At 36.5% G+C, this 19,479-nt stretch overlaps 1 protein-coding gene across 1 annotated transcript in view; it reads left to right on the forward strand.

Moving 5' to 3' along the window:
- The window catches only part of Nup154 (nuclear pore complex protein Nup154), a 58,451-nt gene that overhangs the window by 23,642 nt on the left and 15,330 nt on the right, over window positions 1–19,479 (forward strand). Inside the window, exons 11-17 of the mRNA XM_069813311.1 lie at window positions 1,815–2,035; window positions 5,167–5,273; window positions 11,160–11,388; window positions 14,020–14,114; window positions 14,648–14,744; window positions 16,656–16,733; window positions 18,622–18,818. Of these exons, the coding sequence (XP_069669412.1) occupies window positions 1,815–2,035; window positions 5,167–5,273; window positions 11,160–11,388; window positions 14,020–14,114; window positions 14,648–14,744; window positions 16,656–16,733; window positions 18,622–18,818 (1,024 nt within the window). The remainder of the gene's footprint in view (window positions 1–1,814; window positions 2,036–5,166; window positions 5,274–11,159; window positions 11,389–14,019; window positions 14,115–14,647; window positions 14,745–16,655; window positions 16,734–18,621; window positions 18,819–19,479) is intronic.

A 19,479-nucleotide genomic window follows, 5' to 3' on the forward strand; every position in this document is an offset into this window, starting at 1 on the left:
ATTTATCAGGGAATGATGTACATGAAATATAATAATTTTAGTACTAGTCTGTCTGTATACAGTGATTTCTACTAAGCTATTGAACGGATTTTGTTCATATTCAGTATTTACGAGTTAATTTATCAGGGAATGATGTACATGAAATATAATAATTTTAGCACTAATCTGTCTGTGTACAGCGATTTCTAATAAACTATTGGACGGATTTCGTTCATATTCAGTATCTACGAGTCAATTTATCGGGGAATTATGTACATGAAATATAATAATTTTAGTACTAGTTTATGTACAGTTATTTCTACTAAACTATTGAATGGATTTTGTTCATATTCAATATCTACGAGTCAGTTTATCAGGGAATGATGTACATGAAATATAATAATTTTAGTACTAGTCTGTCTGTGTACAGCGATTTCTACTAAACTATTAGATGGATTTTGTTCGTATTCAATATCTTTGAGTCAATTTATCAGGGAATTATACGCATGAAATATAATTATTTTAGTACTAGTCTGTCTGTGTATAGCGATTTGTACTAAAATATTGGACAGATTTTGTTCATATTTGGTATCTACGAGTCAATTTGTCAGGGAATGATGTACATGAAATATAATAATTTTAATACTAGTCTGTCTGTGTACAGCGATTTCTACTAAACTATTAGATGGATTTTGTTCGTATTCAATATCTTCGAGTCAATTTATCAGGGAATTATACACATGAAATATAATTATTTTAGTACTAGTCTGTCTGTGTATAGCGATTTGTACTAAAATATTGGACAGATTTTGTTCATATTTGGTATCTACGAGTCAATTTGTCAGGGAATGATGTACATGAAATATAATAATTTTAGTACTAGTCTGTCTGTGTACAGCAATTTCTATTAAACTATTGGACTGATTTTGATTATATTCAATATCTATGAGTCAATTTATCAGGGAATGATGTACATGAAATATAATAATTTTAGTACTAGTCTCTCTGTGTACAGCGATTTCTACTAAAATATTGGATGGATTTTGTTCATATTCAGTATCTATGAGTCAGTTTATCGGGAAATTATATACATGAAATATAATAATTTTAGTATTAGTGTGTTTGTGTACAGGAATTTCTATTAAACTATTGGATGGATTTTGTACAAGTCAATTTACGGGGGCTCCGCTGGAAAGACATGCGGATTAATTCGAGATCAGTCACTGGAACAGTGCGCTTTGTGTGGTGGCTCAACTTTGAAACCAAACTTCCAGTTTAACGAAGACATCTGCCCCATTTCATGATTGTTACTTACATTGGAACATCATCCATTGTTCGCAGTTGATAATCACGCCGAAATTGACGTACCTGCGTAACAGATTTCAAAGTTTATATAAGTTAGTTAAAATGCATAAAACCAAATCAGTTTTATTGCAAATTTATTTAATTCAAATTGTAGTCACATCAAGGTACGCATTATCATCATCATCTGTCCTGGACTCCTGATAAGAAAATCTGGCAACCCTGGTTTTGACCGTGGCCGTTAACATGTTGCCAAAGCATGAGTCATTCCTGACTTGGCTGAGCTAAAGGATGTTAAATGTTATGTTTTATTTAACGACGCTCGCAACTACAGAGGTTATATCAGCGTCGCCGGATGTGCCAGAATTTTGTCCCGCAGGAGTTCTTTTACATGCCAGTAAATCTACTGACATGAGCCTGTCGCATTTAAGCACACTTAAATGCCATCGACCTGGCCGGGATCGAACCTAGCTAAAAGATCACAGGGCACTCTGTAGTAATAATTTCTGAAAGATCATGTCATTTTGTTCCAGCCTTCAATCCAGCAATTGTGTCCACTCCCTATTCACAAGCCCATGGTGCCACCAGTCCACAGCAGAACCTGTCCATGAGCACCACTGACAATGCCATGGGCACAGGATGCATGCAATATTCATATCGACACAACGGACTTTACCTCTATGTTGGACGAATAGTGCGGCCCGTCTGGAACCTCAGAGTGGTCAGCAGAGCTACGTTGGATAAGGTCCAATTTGTAAGTAAACTACTGTACTTTATTCACAATAACTTACTACCAAGCAAATGATTGTGAGTTTGTGACAGTGATGGTGTATCTATGTAAGTTTCTCTTTTATGGGGAAATTTTGTCATTTTTACAGAAAAGAAAAATGTTTTAATGTTTTTGCCTAAAATTTGGAGAAATTTCATTCTTAGATAGAATAAGATGTATTTATAATAATTAGGGCTAGGATTTTGATGACCTATAAATCATGAAAAAATGTCCTAAAAACAATGCATTTATGACCTAAAAATCTTTCAAAAATGCCCTAAAAATTGATCTTACATAATTGGCTTAGTAGGAAAAGAGGTTTTGTACTGCTTAATATTGGAGTGCAAGAGGTCAAATGACTTTATTGTCAAATGTCTGGCATTAGAAAACAACAACAACGTATTTAGACTAGTAATTAAATTAAATTTTACATAATTTTTTCTAAGTAGTACACTTTAATTAATTATTTTACCTGATAGTTTCCATGTATGATCGTTCACCTCTGCGTCGGCATGTGAACGTGAGGTCAGCAGTCAGCTGGTCGATCTTAGCCCTTCATGGGCTGTAGTGCCATGGATTTACTTTACTTTTAGTTTCCATGTAGTCTTTCACAAGGCCACTCTTATCCAGAATTAGAGCAGTCTATATTGAAGGGGTGGTTGGACTGATCCATTACATGTGGTATACTACATTAAAATGGCAATATTTGTGTAGAAAAAAGATTAAAATATTGTGCAAAATAATTGGTATTATTGGACAAAATATGTAAAGAAAATATCAAAGGAAATAAACAATATTTTACATTAATGGAGATTTATGGCCAAAATTAAATGAAAATGCCTAAAAATGACCAAATAAAACAAAAAATGCTTTTATGAGTTGAAACAGGCAAAAAATGCCCTAACAAATATGTCTTAAAACATTCAGTTTATCACATAACATATAAATACTAAAGCAGCTACGTTTTTGGCTTACTAGAAAAAAGATGCAATTTCATCAAAATCCTAGCCCTAGTAATAATTAACAACAGAAAGTAGAACCTGGGTTGTACATAATTAAGCACAGGTCCTGGCAGTAGTTTTTTGTTACATGGGCCAAATGTGACAGAATTGAACAGAATAGGAATGAGAAGCGTAGTTAATTACTGGTCATGGTCACTTCAGGAAACACCTACGCACAGTGGGACTGTGTAAAGAGGAATCCATCTGTCGAATGTGCAAACAGGAGGAGGAGACTGCCTCACACATCCTGTTTGACTGTCCATTCCTAGAAAGTAAAAGATTTTTCCTTTCCATAACAAGGGAAGATTTAGGAATGGACAACATATATAGGATTTATAGATTATGAAAAAGCTTTTGATATGGTAAATAGAAGAAAATTATGGGATATAATGAGAAATAAAGGTATTGCACAACATTTGATCACGGCTATTAAAAGTTTATATGTAGACAATAAAATTGTAATTGAAATGGGTTTTAAATCAAAAGAGCAAAAAAAAGATAGTAATAAATCGTGGTGTCAGACAAGGGTGTCCTCTGTCACCTTCTTTATTTAATTTATATATAGACGAAGTCATTTTAAAATGGCAGATCAGTTTAAATAAACATTTCAAAATAAATAATACATTGTTAGATACAATATTATTTGCCGATGATCAAGTAGTGATTTCCAGTTCTGAAGATGATTTACAAAGAGCCATTTTTACATTGGAAGAAATAAGTGCCAATTATAATTTTAAAATATCAAAGAATAAAACTAAAATTTTAGCATTTAAAGGACATGATTCCTTAAGAGCAAAAATAGTAATTGATAATACAATTTTAGAGCAAGTGAATAGTTTTAAATATTTAGGCTTTAACTTATCCTATATTAAATAAATAAATTTAATCTGATGTGTAGCACTATTAAAAGAACCCTTAAAAACACGAGGAAAGAAACAAAAATGAAATTTTATAAAGTAATGGCTGTTCCTATTATTAATGTATGACCAGCCTCATGGTCTAGTGGTCAGAGCTTCTGGCTATAGTTCATGAGGTCCCGGGTTTGATTCCCGGTTAGAGCACAGGAATTTTTCCTTGAAGGGGATCGTGTATGGTCTGGAATTTAGGTTAAGTTTAGATTTAAGACCTCTCCTGGCACCACATTATCATAATCATCCTATCACATCATCGGGGTAATGTAACTCCGCCTTCCAGGCGCCCCAACCTCAGAAGTGGGTTACAACTAAGCCATGGCCAGGAGAGAAGACCAGAAATGTCGAAAGACAACCTGGTGGCATTGGATAAAAAATATTAATGTATGGATCGGAATGTTAGACGATGAGTAAGAGACAAGAACAAAGATTGGAAGCAATAGAGATGAGATTTCTAAGAAATATAGTAGGATATACTCTACTAGAAAAAAAACGAAATGAAGATATAAGAAAAGAATTAAATATTTTCAAACTCACTGATCGAATAGTTAATTATAGGAACGCCTGGAAACAACATATTGATAGAATGCCAGAAGAAAGATTTCCAAAACTGTTGTTAAATTATAGACCTCATGGAAAGAGAAATATTGGACGCCCACACAGAAGATGGTCTGAACAATTTTAACAATTCTAGCTTTCATGAAACGGAATGAGCCTATGGCTTAATCCTTGTATGGTGATGATGATGAAGACACTAATGTTGGAGCCAAAATACTGTTGCTAGTCCAAGGAACAGATTTTGGAAGACAATGCTAGTGTCCATTCCATTGGGGATGCACAATAAGCCTTTTAGGCTGACGTGCAGGAGGCCTTTAACCTAACCTATGTAAATGTAAGTGTAATGTTAATTTTAGACTTCTACATAAATCGGTTCTTAGATAGGTACCAGGGACTAAGTTACAAAGCATTGTGTGGCTCAATACATCATTGACTTTTTCTGAACACGTAGCCATTAATGCTTTCTCAGTAATAAAATAATTATTTCTTAAGATAATTTGTATTGAGGTCAGAATTAATGTGTTTTTATTGTCTCCAGTTTCACCCAAAATTGTTTTCAGCATCAACACAATCTCCCTGACTATTGTTGTACAAATAACATAAAAGAGAGCACATCCGCTTTGAATACAATTAATTCGTTTTTCAGTTATGCAGTACTATATCAAGACAAGACTGTGTGTGGGTGCTGGGGCATTTGCAAGCTCTGCGGAACTTCTTGGAGAAAAACACACAATTGTCTATTGCTGGTATCACGTAAGTAAAAGTAATTTCGTGGGTGCTCGTGTAAAGGGGGTTAAGTCAAATTGTAAGGTATGTAAACTTCACTCTTTTGGTACTAAACAGAATCCTTTTGTCACAAAATATGGAGCACTTTAACTGCATCATAGATGGAAGAATGACATAACCCCTTTAACACAAGAGAAAAATAATTGTGGATAGTTCAAATCTGTACTTATTCCAGTTTACCGAATTCATACTTAACCCCCTTTACACGAGCACCCGCGATTTATCATACTTGACATACAGACAAAGAGTTAAACAAACGTGTAAGACTACAGATAAGGAGGCGAGACCTAGCATATGAGCTTTGCGAGAGGGGAAAGAATGAGCTATCAGAGAGTTTGTTTAATTATGATTAATATTACATGCATCTACCAACACGGAAGTTCATTTCAGACTAAAACCTATTTTCCTTCTCCATACCATTTGATGATATAGCCATGATACATGATAAGGTCACAAGACAGGTCTTGCGTCCTCTAACATAATTCTACCTAGTCTTTTCTGCCATAAAATTATTTCTCACGCCATGAAAAGCTCCTTATTAAAAGGTTTGCAGCTATAAAAGAGAAAGAGACTAATAATAATAATAATAATAATAATAATAATAATAATAATAATAATAATAAATAACAGTATAGTTAACAGCAACAATAATAATAATAATAATAATAATAATAATAATAATAATAATAATAATAATAATAATAATAATAAATATTAGTAGTAATAATATTAGTCCGCCATTGTGGAGTAACAGGTAACATGTATGACCATGAAACGAGGGGATCCGGGTTCAAATCCTGGTTGTGACAAGTTACCTGTTTCTTTTTGTCTTTTATAAGGAGGAGGGACCCAAAGGCTTACACTGCAGCTTGAGACTTACGTGCTTACCACTCCTATTCTGTGAATGATTGGGTAGCTGAACGGCCGTGCTCTGGTACAAGTACAGCATGCAGCACCGTGATCTTAATCCGGGCTATTGTGTGGATGATGATGATATGTGAATTAATGATGGCGAAATGAGTCCGAGGTGCAATGCCGAAAGTTACCCAGCAATTCTGCTTCAATTGGTTGAGAGAAAACCCCGGAAAAAACCCAACCAGATAACTTGTCCCGACCAGGAGTCGAACCCGGGCCCTCTCGTTTCATAGCCAGGTGTGCTGACCATTACTCCACAGTGGTGGACAGTTACCTGGTTAAAGTTTTTTCTGGGATTTTCCCTCAACTTATTAAGAGCAAATGCTGGGTAACCTTTTGGCATTGGACTTCAGACTCATTTCGCCAGCATTATCACCTTCATCTCATTCAGATACTAGATAACCATAGCAGTTGATAAAGCATAATATAATAACCAATTAAAACAGTAATAATATTGATAATCCTACCCCATTATCTTCTGGCCTAGTTGCCTCATAAATGGTATTATCTTGGTATTACTTGTGAGGTTCAAACCTGTGTTCGGACAGTTGACTAAACAACAACAATATTGATGACGATGATGATTATGATGTGATGATGATGATGATGATGATGATGATGATGATGATGATGATGATTGAGATTTTCCCTAAATTGCGCAACATCTTAAGTATTTCCTCCATGATGATCCATAAAGTGTATGTAGCATGTACTTACGAAACATTTAGTCTCCTCTGCTATTGCTGTCAAACAAGAGGAAGTTACAATGTGAAAATTGAATATTTTATTAAAACTGACACTGAATTGTGGGGTTTGATCTGAGACCTCAAATACATCTATGTTCACAGACAGAATTCAAAAGTGCTGCCTCCTTAGAGAGGGAGGTAAAACTGGAGATCCAGTATCACACTATGTTTTTGTCAATTTTGTCTACAGGAGGGAAGGAAATGGTGGTAGTTGCAGGCACACATTAAGTGTGTGGATGTAAAATGAAAGCTTGCGACATTTTGCAGATTACCTAAAACAGAGTTCTGAAACTCGCCATCCATCTAAAGTTTACACTTTGAGTTGTACATGGTTCATCTCACTACTCCATTTAAGGTTGCTTCTAGTATCTAGAAGTAGAAATGGTATGAATATTTTCTAGTGATACCTTGGTATTGCATTTGCCTTTATTTTCAATGTCTTGTCAGTTGTCTACATCAGTTGACAGTGTTGATGAAAATTTCCTGAAATATTGTGGACAATTTTTTCCCTTGTTAAGCAATTTCTTAGCTTATTGATTTTGCTAAGTTTTATAAATAATAATAATATTAAACTGCCCCCCATTGAGGGTAGCCCTTACGGACTCAGTATATCCTCAAAAAAAATTAATATACATATGTAAACATAGATATTAAATTTTAAAGAAGGGAAACAAAGAAAAGGGCGTGAAAAATTACAATTGCTATTAATGTGGCACCATGTGATTAATTAGAATTTGGCAGGATTTTTTTAACACAATTATCACAATGTCGTCCCTCAGAGCAAACTGCCGTCGAAATTCTTCGAAAAAAGCTGGTGTAGTCCCTCGAGCACCTATGAGCAAGTTGAATACCTCAATGTGAATTAAGGCATATTTCAGCTTGAAATAGTTGACTGTAGGCTCATAGATCGACTTCTTCTCAAGGTGGACCTCGGCTGACTGATGACTTTCTACTTCAAAACGTATCGTGGGGTCCACAATGATGCCCTGTTTAGTGTCAGCATTGTACGCTAAAATATCTACTCGTCTCGTTGACCCATTTTCAGCTAGACAGGAGATTTCTTCTTCTACTATCCAGCCCTTATTTCTTAATGCGGCAGCAATTTGGATCTTACAAGATGATACAGTACTAATACAGTAGAACCCCGATTTTTAGGTGATCTTCATATAATATTTTTTCCGCATTTAACATTGAAATTTCACAGTTCCCATAATTATTACATATGATTAATGTATTTTTATATTCGATTTAATGTTATTGTGTTTGCTATGAAACCCGGATTTATGGTAAAAATTGATTTTAAATTATTATTTTTTTTATTTTAAATCTCGACTAATGTAAAAGTAAATGCATTTCGATTCATGTGAAATACAAATTTTTTGAAGAATAAATGACTTGGCAACGCTGCTGTCTCACCACCACATGATTCCCCCTCCCTCACCATGTCTACATGAAGTTGGATTCCTGTTCATCTGCTAATTCCTGCCCTTTGCAAGAACCAGTCATACTTTTAGTGATGGATGTAGCAGCCATCCACGACAATCGCTCTTTGTCTTTGTTGTGCTCACTGAGATGTATGGTGTTGGCATTAGTACATTGAAGAGATGGAATTTTTCACCTTCTCTGTAGGTACACATTAATTTTGGAACATCCCTCGTACTAAGAAGTAACAGGGCAGAGATTGTAATGTTTTGTGTTTCTGTGTAAGTTATAGAATGATATAGACCAGTGATGTCAAAGCAAGCGCATTTTTCTGACCTTGACATTGTGCACGGGCATCAAGCACAAGATATGGAATGAGGAAGGATTATGTACAGTATATGAATAAGCAGCCTGTTGGATTAAGAAAACAATGGTGTACAAGCTTCAAACGGAACATGAAATTTTATGTCGTTATTTTTATATGGCTTCTTTCTATTTGATATTATCTATATTGTCTGCAAAACGAAAGTACTAACACCAATTTCTTAATATTGCTGTTGTGTTTTAAACGTTAATAACATAATAAAGAGTTAAGAAGGAATATTCACATAAATTCTATAGTAGTACAACTATACTGTACTAAGTGAATGAAACACATCATTCATAAAGAAAGTGATATCCGAAAGAAAGACATTGAGTATGACATGGTAAGTTGGAATTGATATTGATGGTATCTTTAGCCTTATAAAAATAATCAGTAAACTAATCAAAAAAATATTGTAGTACAAAGCAAAGTTACCTAGATGCTGTATATGTTTTAACTGTACATAACAAAACTCTTATCCCATTATGCTTTTAAGGTGATATTGGTGCGTAATTTCCTATCAGCAGAATATTAAATTATTTTCTCGAAATCTGCTGAAGCTATAGAGCTGACGTTTTTACAACATATGGGCACATATCTTTTATTTATGATGTAACAGTAGTTGCTTTGTTAATTCATTTCCTTACAAACATTTTCCATGCGAATATTTTCAAAATTTTCAATACACTATCTTTAGTAATACGTATTTATGATAGATTAGATTTACTAAAACATTGTTTCAGTACCTGTAAGGCTACTAAATATATCTGAAAATTTCACTTTTCTGTAGAAAGGTTGAGAAAATATTCCTTTTGAATAAAAAAGCAAACTCGTGAAAAATGAGCATTAAAATTAAAATTTACATTCTTATAATGCACTTATACTTCTCAGATTAATCTAATCAATCTTCTTAATGTGTCCAGCTGTTTGCTGACGACATAAAGTCCACTATAGTCCACTGTAGTCTAGTCAGTTGTTGTTTTTCACGAGAAATGAGGGGTATTTTGATCGGTGTTCATTATAGATGCCTGTTGCTAGTAGCCAAAGGTGAGGTCTTTAAATGTACTACCCAATGAGACATGGAATTTATTCTTTTTAGCCTCATTTTTTATATTACAGAGAACGAATTTTGCTTCTGGTATTACATTTGCCTCTTTGTCTCATTATATGGTTCTTTTCAATATTAAATTTGGCTCTGATTGACTGGACGGTGTGACTTTTGGTGTTCCAAATACAGTAAAATCTCGATTATCCGCCACCCTATTAACCGATTACTGGATTATCTGACTGTCTTTCTCTTGCTTTTTTCGTATAGGCACCTATATATGGAGTATGCTACTGTACATTAGGCCTATATTAGCAAGTTATTTTTTCTAGAGAGGGTTATTACAAAACTTTGCCCTTACACAGTATGGTCTACTGTTCGAGTTGTCGTTCTGTGTAACTTCTATTTATTATAAAATGACTTCCACGAGTATCAAAAGAAATCGTGTTGTGCTAACTATAAAAAAGTACAAATAACCGAGTAGTTTGGGGAAATGAGAAACTTTGGCTCATCTCAGAATACGAGATTGGAGTCACAAATTTGTGCAATTTAATAAAAATCAAGGATGACGTATATAGATTATGGGAATCTACAATATGTGACCTCCACTATTCCTCTTTCCACAGATAACCATTACAAGAAATTTTCTTGTTTCCTAAAATCCCATTGTTAACAACCACATTTATAGGTGAACTTCTGATCCAGTACCTAGCGTCTTCAATACAAGACCTTAGAGGAAATTACGAAAGTGTAAGCATTATTCACTAAATTTACGAAAATCTTTTATGATGCGGATTATCCGATTTTTTCGACTAATCGTTTAGTCCATCCCCTTCATTACCACGGATAATAGAGGTTCTACTGTAAGTACTTTAGTTCGATTCTTGGCATCTCTCAGTGCAGTCCCTGCCCGGAGATCCGATTGAGGGACTATTTTACCTCCGGAAAATTTTACACTGAGGGACTCCATGAATATAAACAGTGAAAAATATAGTGGGACTGCGTTGGTGTTAATGCAGCTTATGTGGGTACCTCTTTGTTACTTGTTAGCTTAAACAACAAGTTTAAGGCCCCTCACCCACGAGAGGGGGTCAGATTAATCTAAAAATAATATGGATACAGTTTTAATAATTTCTCTTCCCTTTATCCATTGAATCAGTGCTGGCCGTCCCTGTATATAGCTCGACCAAGCTGCATATACCACCTCTTTCGTCTGTTTCTTTCCTTTCCGCTGTAAAGCGCTCAGGCTCTCCTGGGTTCTAAAGCGCGCGCTTGCGCCTATGGGCATCTTTTGACATGACTGATATAGACAGTGTCACAGTAAGGGGGATGAGTTACAGGATGTGTGATTTTGCCGGTAGGAACATACAGCTGCAGAACACTATGCTACGCAGAACTGCCCAAGATTCCTTTGAGACGCCGGCCACTCACCGGACATCACAGCGGAACCTGGAGCAAGAGGCCCAGATGGAGGAGAAGCATTCTCTTGATGCCTTGAAAGCATTCGTAGCTCACACATGTGAGGTGCTGGGGATGTGGCGGATCCTGTGTGAGCACCAGTTCCACGTGATTGCCAGCGTGCTCAGCAAGGTATTAAAGTGATGTAGCTTCTTATTGTTATATTCAATGATGACTTTAAGGTACGGTCACACGTTGCTACTTTTGCAGCGCTACAGTACAAAAAACTGCGCAACTCTCGTACTGCGACGTGTGAACAACGGTGCAACTCGAAAAGTAGCGGCTGCCGAACCTGCTGCTCACTCCTTTTTCATGCTGCACGCAGCTTAGAAGTAGCGACGTGTGAACAGGGTTCTCAGGGTTGCAGCCGCAGCATTTTTGATATCGGTTTTGTTGAAACTTTTGCTACTGTTGCAACCAGTGTTGCCACCCAAATGTGCCAATGATACTTTTATTGTTTGGATATATTTTAATGTTAGATGTGATGAAAATAAATTATTTGTAACAGTTATTAAATACACAACACAGTCGAAGCATATTTGCTGACGATATAATTCATTTTTTTTAATTTTCCGTATCGTGGTTTCAAACAGGAAGGTTGCCAACATTGATTATGTGAATATGTTGTTGGTTATCATTTAAGTATATAGGCGTTTTTAAAAGCTTTATAGTAAAAATAATGCCAGTTTCTGAATACTAGTTAGTACAGAAAAAAAAAAATAATAGATAAGGAAGCTTTCGCATGAGTTTCTTAATAATGCAGACATAACCACAAAATGTATATTGAAAAGTCAACACGGAGATGGAAACCTGCAGCATGATTGCGGCTGCAAAAGTAGTGCCTTGTGTGTGAACAGACTCGCAACCTCCAGTTGCAACTTCTGCTGCACTCGGGTTGCGCAGCACGAAAAGTAGCATGCAGCGCGCTACTTTTGGCTTATGTGTGAACACGACACGCAGCTGCAGTACAAAAGTTGCGCTGCAAAAGTAGCGATGTGTGACCGTACCTTTAGATGTGATGAAAATAAATTATTTATAACAGTTATTAAATACACAACACAATCTAAGCATATTTGCTGACAATATAATTCATTTTTTTTAATTTTCCGTACGTGGTTTCAAACAGGAGGGTTGCCAACATTGATTACGTGAATATACTGTTGGTTATCATTTAAGTATATAGGCGTTTTGAAAGCTTTGTAGTAAAAATAATGCCAATTGCTGAATACTAGTTAGGACAGAAAAGCAAATAATAGATAAGTAAGCTTTCGCATGAGTTTCTTAATAATGCGAACATAACCACAAAATGTATATTGAGAAGTCAACATGGAGATGGAAACCTGCAGCATGACTGCGGCTGCAAAAGTAGCGCCTTGTGTGTGAACAGACTCGCAACCTCCAGTTGCAACTTTTGCAGCACTCGGGTTGCGCAGCACGAAAAGTAGCGTGCAGCGCGCTACTTTTGGCTTACGTGTGAACACGACACGCAACTTTTGCAGCTGCAGTACAAAAGTAGCGCAGTAAAAGTAGCGACGTGTGACCGTTCCTTTAGATCAGTCATGGGCAGTTGTCCAAGCATGTTGATAATAACATACAACTATACAACTACTGAAACAATCATTGGTTTTATGCTTAACATTATGTTTATGTTTCTAAATACAAAATAGATATATGTTAAGAAGGTGTTTTGTTTTATTTTGTAAATATCTCGCGACCCCCCTGAGCACTTCACATGACTCCCCAGGGGGTCGCGACTCACACTTTGAGAACGCTGCCTTAGACGATTGCCTTCACTATGTCTAAGGAGCTGCATTCGCCTCCCACGTAATCCTGTGGATGGGACCCTTAACAGGTGCTACCTTCTGGGTCGGAGGATCTGTAGGTCATGAGGGCAGAGTCACTACGCTGCTACTCCCTGCCTCATGCAGAGGGTTTCCACCCACTGTCCAAAATTTGTGTGTTAGTTTTGTAAATAATTCGTAGATCTGCTGTGAAACATTGCAAAAAATAAGTTCAGAAAATGGTACAGTAACTTACAGAGTCAGAATTCTTTGCGGAATCCTTTGCATAAAGAAATAGCATCAAATAGTCAAGCATCAAAATTGGTATGTAAGACTCGTCAGCTGTTATGTAGTGGTTATTGTCGCAACGTTGAATCTCTCGCTGCAACATTAAACAAAGCTGTTTGGTATGTACTTACAACGACTTTGATATAGTAGTTGATACAGCATCATTAAATAACAAATTGTGCAAACAATTGTTTCGAATAGAGTTACTCTGAAATGTTACTTCTTTTTTTTTATTTTAGTAGGTTATTTTACGACGCTTTATCAACATGTAAGGTTATTTAATGTCTGAATGATATGGTGATAATACTGGTGAAATGAATCCGGAGTCCAGCACCGAAAGTTACCCAGCGTTTGCTCATATTGGGTTGAGGGAAAACCCTGTAAAATCTTAGCCAGGTAACTTGCCCCAACCGGAAATTGGGCCACCTGGTTTTACGGCCAGACACACTAACAGTTACTCCATAGGTGTGAACCGGTACTTCTTATGGATTGGATTACTGTATAGTGTATTGTAAATTGAATAAGATGAAACATTATCAAAAGGAACAAAATATTGCTAGAGATTTTTTTTTTTTTTTTGGTTTCATGTGAAGGCCTCATAACTAAAAAAGAAGATACATAACTTACCTTCCACTCTGCATACTAATTCATATGTATATCAAGTGAACCTTGCGTTTTATATTAATTTTTACAGGATTTTCAAAATCAGCTCCAGCAAATGAGCTTCAGGAATATTATCCTCGAAGGCCATGATCTGTGCTCCTCCCTTATCAGCAGTCTTATTAATAGGTGAGTTTCATGGGAAGTTGCTCATTACTAAGTAATAGCCTTTGTGGCAGTAGATCCAAGATAATTATGTGACTTCAAGCTAAGCTGAGGAGGACATTGATCCCATAAATGTAATAAAAAGTATAGCCGTTCTTTCTGCAGAAGGGAAGTAGAAGTGGGGCTCCAAACAAAATTGAGCAACATACCTCACAATTAAATTCTATTAGTAATCATTTCCTGTAATGCTAACACCAGGAGTAATAGATTTCTCCTTACAGAATTGGAATTGAACAGAATTCAGGAAGGTCTTTATAAAAAATACTTGGAATTTTTAGAAATTATTAGAAACCAGTCTTTTTTCTTTGTTATATGAAGTACAAAGGGAAAGATTTAGATGTTTTAAAATATCGTTTTTGAGATCTCCTCGACATTACACTACTTCAGCATCATAAACAAATGAATTTTTATGAAATGTGTAAAAAGGATATAGTGATTTGTTTTAATTATTTCTACATTTGAAAGTTTCACAATGTACCTACTTTTCTTGTTTTTAGATATTTGAATGATAATGCATCTGTGGATGCAATCAGTGCTAAGTTACGGGAAGTGTGCCCCAATTTATACAGAAATGAAGATGCCGCCTGTTCGAAGGTAAGATATGCCATACTATTTGTCTGTTTTATTTACTTTTGGTATTATTGTTTGGTTTTACATACGTTATACATGCAGTATATGAGATGAGAGTGGATCACTACATCATGGAATTACATTCTGATTTAAATTACTGCTTCTCTGTACCAGTTCTGCAAGAAATTGGATGAATATTTTTTGTGTACATACATACATACATACATACATGCAAATCTACCATCGACATAAACCAGGCTTGCAGAAGTGGGCGCCAATTGTGGTGTTACGTCACTCATTGGAATGCGTCACTCATCTCTTCCTTCCACCCCCGCGTCATTGACTTGGTATAGGGGAGGGGATTTGTATTCAATGTTTGTGTTATGTGATTGTATACGGGTCACAGATACGTCATTCAATACCGGTGGACTGTGGACGGGAAACCAACTCTTTCCCCATGCTTTCCACCCCTCTCTCGCCAGTTCTGTATCCCTGACATAAACAAATGATTGCACAACTTTAAGGGAACTGGGTAGTGATACTGTGCGATTAAAAAATTTCAATACAAAAGTTTAGTTCAATATTTCTAGGCTTCTAGTGCTCAGAAAGGAATAAAAATTTCCAGGTTTATGCAATCAATCATTCTGAATTCAGTGGTATAAAAGACAACTAATTAGTTTCGAATCCAAGTGCAAAAGAAAGGCCCTAACTGATAACCTGTTTTCCAACTTTGCTAGGTGTACCTCATTCTTCAGGTGCACATTACTTGCTACTATCTTCACTCATATACCTTGTATTTTTTTAAGTTATCCAGTATTGTGTATTGTAAATTCCAAAGCAAAATTTAGTTAAATATTTCACCCCCAGTGAAACAGAAAAAAATATTGAATTTTGTTTAAAATTTTTTACAATTTTTTCAATGCATATACATTTTTTTCTCGTGTTATGTGTGTGACATTCTTAAAACCGTAGGTCTACAATGTAGAAAACAGGCTGCAGAAAACACTGTAAAAATTTCATGTAAATTGATTCAGTAATTTCAGAGAAAAATGCACTTAAGTTTGAAAATGTCAACTTATGGAAAACTGTATAAAAAAAAAAGAATGTATGAATTACATGCACCGCCAAATTTAAAGAGGTCATTTAAAAGGCTTATCTGCAGAAATACCCTCCACAATATTTATATTGTTTTAAAGACCAGTTTTGTAATTTATTTTAAAACACAAAATAAAAAATCGGATTTTTGACCCCTAATCACTACATGGTTCCCTTAAGAAGCCTTTCATGAGGAATTTTTAAAACTTGAATCTCTAGAGAAAGAATTATGCAATTATTCCTTTTTAGCCACCCTCTGTCATTCAATTCAACAGAAGTTGTGGATTTTCTACAGTTATAACTAATACAAGTATAAAACGATATTAATTAGGCACCATTGATTAATTAGGTGTCACCGTAATTTGTTGTAATGTAGAACTTGATTTATACAAATCTTTATTAGAGAAAGCTTTCCCTAATTGGATTGATTTGCAAGATGTTTACTTTCTATATTTGGCTCAGTGTATTTATTTGAGCAATTGTGTGCTAATATAACAGATTTTCACTTGTTTGCTAATTTAAGACAAAATGATGAAGATGAAGAGATATCACAAGTCTTCAGCATGTCATAGTTAATATTAATTAATTATTTAACTTATTTGTTATTTATTTATTTGTCTTCATTTCGTTGCTAGCTAGCTACACTTACTACATATACCAAGGTTTATAACTCCCAAAAGGAATTTCCATACAAAAGTTCCTATATGAAAATTATTCATATTATTCTTCTCTACCAACCATAAAAGTTTATAATAAAGTCACTGAAACCTTCTGCATGTGTCTTATAGTTGTTACTGTAGTGTGTTTGAATTCATTCTCACATCTGTGTCCTGTTTGTAGGCAAATGAAATGCTATTGAGTGCAAAAAATATAAAGAATCCAGAAGAAAGAGAAGCCAAACTTCGAGCAGCGCTTCAGGTATATATATATTTTTATTTGAAAAACGTCAGACCAATAACATTGGCAGACCACAAGGATTCTGAATTCTAGAAAAACAGAAATTTCTGAATGTTTGAAAAATAGTAAATTATATATAAATTAAAAAAGAATGATAGCAAACTTCTATTAAAACATTACATTATTGACTTACATAGTGCTTTTCTATACTTACCACAATTTATTATTTTCTGCTCCCTAGTTTTATATGATGTTAACAAGAATACTTCAGTTCCCATTTTCTTACCTAGAGTTTTAGTTTTGTTATGGAGTAATGGAACGGAGAAAAATTCTCTCCGGCGCCGGGATTTGAACTCGGGTTTTCAGCTCTACGTGCTGATGCTTTATCCACTAAGCCACACCGGATACAACCCCGATGCCGTTTAGAATCGTCTCAGATTAAGTTCCAACTCTTGGGTTCCCTCTAGTGGCCGCCCTCTGCACTACGTCATAGATGTCTATGAACGCAGGACCGAAGTCCACACATGTGCTGAGGTGCACTCGATATGAGTGACTAGTTGGCCGGGATCCAACGGAGGCCACTAGAGGGAACCCAAGAGTTGGAGCTTAATCTGAGACGATTCTAACCGGCGTCGGGGTTGTATCCGGTGTGGCTTAGTGGATAAAGCATCAGCACGTAGAGCTGAAAACCCGGGTTCAAATCCCGGCGCTGGAGAGAATTTTTCTCCGTTCCATTACTCTTTCATCGTATGATGACGCAGAATATCTGCATGGAAATATCATATGTACTTCGGTACATTAAAATAATATATATGATATGCGTAAATCACTTCGTGATTTAAGACTGCGCTTATTCCGTAGGATCCCGGCCAACTAGTCACTCATATCGAGTGCACCTCAGCACATGTGTGGACTTCGGTCCTGCGTTCATAGACATCTATGACGTAGTGCAGAGGGCGGCCACTAGAGGGAACCCAAGAGTTGGAGCTTAATCTGAGACGATTCTAACCAGCGTCGGGGTTGTATCCGGTGTGGCTTAGTGGATAAAGCATCAGCACGTAGAGCTGAAAACCCGGGTTCAAATCCCGGCGCCGGAGAGAATTTTTCTCTGTTCCATTACTCTTTCATCGTATGATGACGCAGAATATCTGCATGGAAATATCATATGTACTTCGGTACATTAAAATAATATATTTGTTATTGTTGTTTGCTATTGCTATATATGTTGGGTTTGTTTTCCCTTACCTCGCAATGGTGGGTACGTTAAATTAAACTTCACATAACTATTCGACCTCTTGCATAGCATTATTGATCACTAATGTGAATGTTAAGGCATCACAGCTAAGCAAATGTCTTCAGACCCAGAGTTCGTCTCGGATGTTTGAGAGCCTTGGCTTATAACACATGAAATAGAGGAAAAGACCAGAGAAAGAGAGCATGAGAAAAGAGGAGGGAATAGGGGTAGAGGGGAGAAGAGAGACAGAGAGAGAGGGAAGGAAGAAAATGAGAGAGGAGGAGAAGAACAAAACGAAAGGGAACAAGAATTAGAATGTGACTAAGGCAGTAGGAAGAGAGCCCAGGAGAGGAGGAAGAAAGACAGGGGGAATGTAAGAGAGAAGGAAGGGAGGGGAGAAGAGAGACAAAAAGAGGAAAAGTGAGATGGGGAGGAGTCAACGAGGAGTAAGAAAGGCAGGAAGGTGGGTAAGAAAGACAGAAAGAAGTGAAGAGAGATAGAAGGTAGTAGAAGTATGCGAGAGTTAGAGGAAGAGAGGGATAAAGAGAAATAGGAAGGAGAGGGAGGAATGTGTATCAGAAAGAGAGGGAGAGGGAGAGGAAGAGATTTAAAGGCAGATTAGGAGTGGAGAGATTCACTGTGTTGTAATCCAGTTGTGAACTGTTCTCTCTGCAGCTGTGCAAGAGTGTGGCGCCCCAGGTGAACTTGCAGATGATGTGTCAGTGGTTCACTGCCAGTCAGTTCTACGAAGGTGTGCTGGACTTGGCGCTGGTCTGGGCATCCAAATTGGATCCCAAGAATGTGGGGCTTCACTACTACAAGAACAAGGAGCCAGCTGAGGACAGCGAGGGCTACGAGGCTTTTGCCAAGAGGTGAGCAACACGTCAGAAGTGAGAGATGGCATTTTCTATGTTACTATTATCTCCACATGTGATAGCCCACGCCTGTGGAGTAATGGTTAGCACGTCTAGCCGCGAAACCAGGTGGCCTGGATTCGATTCCCGGTCAGGGCAAGTTACCTGGTTGAGGTTTTTTTTTTTTTTTTTCGGTGTTTTCCCTCAACCCAACATGAGCAAATGCTGGGTAACTTTCGGTGTTGGACCCCAGAATCATTTCCCTGGCATTATCACCTTCATTTCATTCAGACGCTAAATAACCTAAGCTGTTGATAAAGCATCGTAAAATAACCTACTAAAATAAAATCCACATTGATCAGTGTAAACCTTGCCAATCTTTGCTAGTCTGGCAATATCACGTTCAGTTTATGAGGTGGGAGACTGATAGGTACTCTCATAAAGAAAGCTGATTTTGTTTTTTTGCCGTTTGCTGATGACGTTTGTTTACGTGTTTTCAAATGAGATTAAACATGACAGTTTGTTGTTATTGTCTGTTCGAATGGTTATGTGACATCTCTGTTTCCCCCAGTCGTTTCTGCTGGCCCATCTGTAAAGGCTAGTGGCTGAACTGTTAACAGTGGAGTCCAAATCTTCTGACGTTTCAAACCTACGGAGCTCGTGATGCATGCTCTACTGA

This window comes from Periplaneta americana, chromosome 2, assembly GCF_040183065.1.
Source record: "Periplaneta americana isolate PAMFEO1 chromosome 2, P.americana_PAMFEO1_priV1, whole genome shotgun sequence".
In the NCBI taxonomy this organism is placed as follows: Eukaryota; Metazoa; Arthropoda; class Insecta; order Blattodea; family Blattidae; genus Periplaneta; species Periplaneta americana.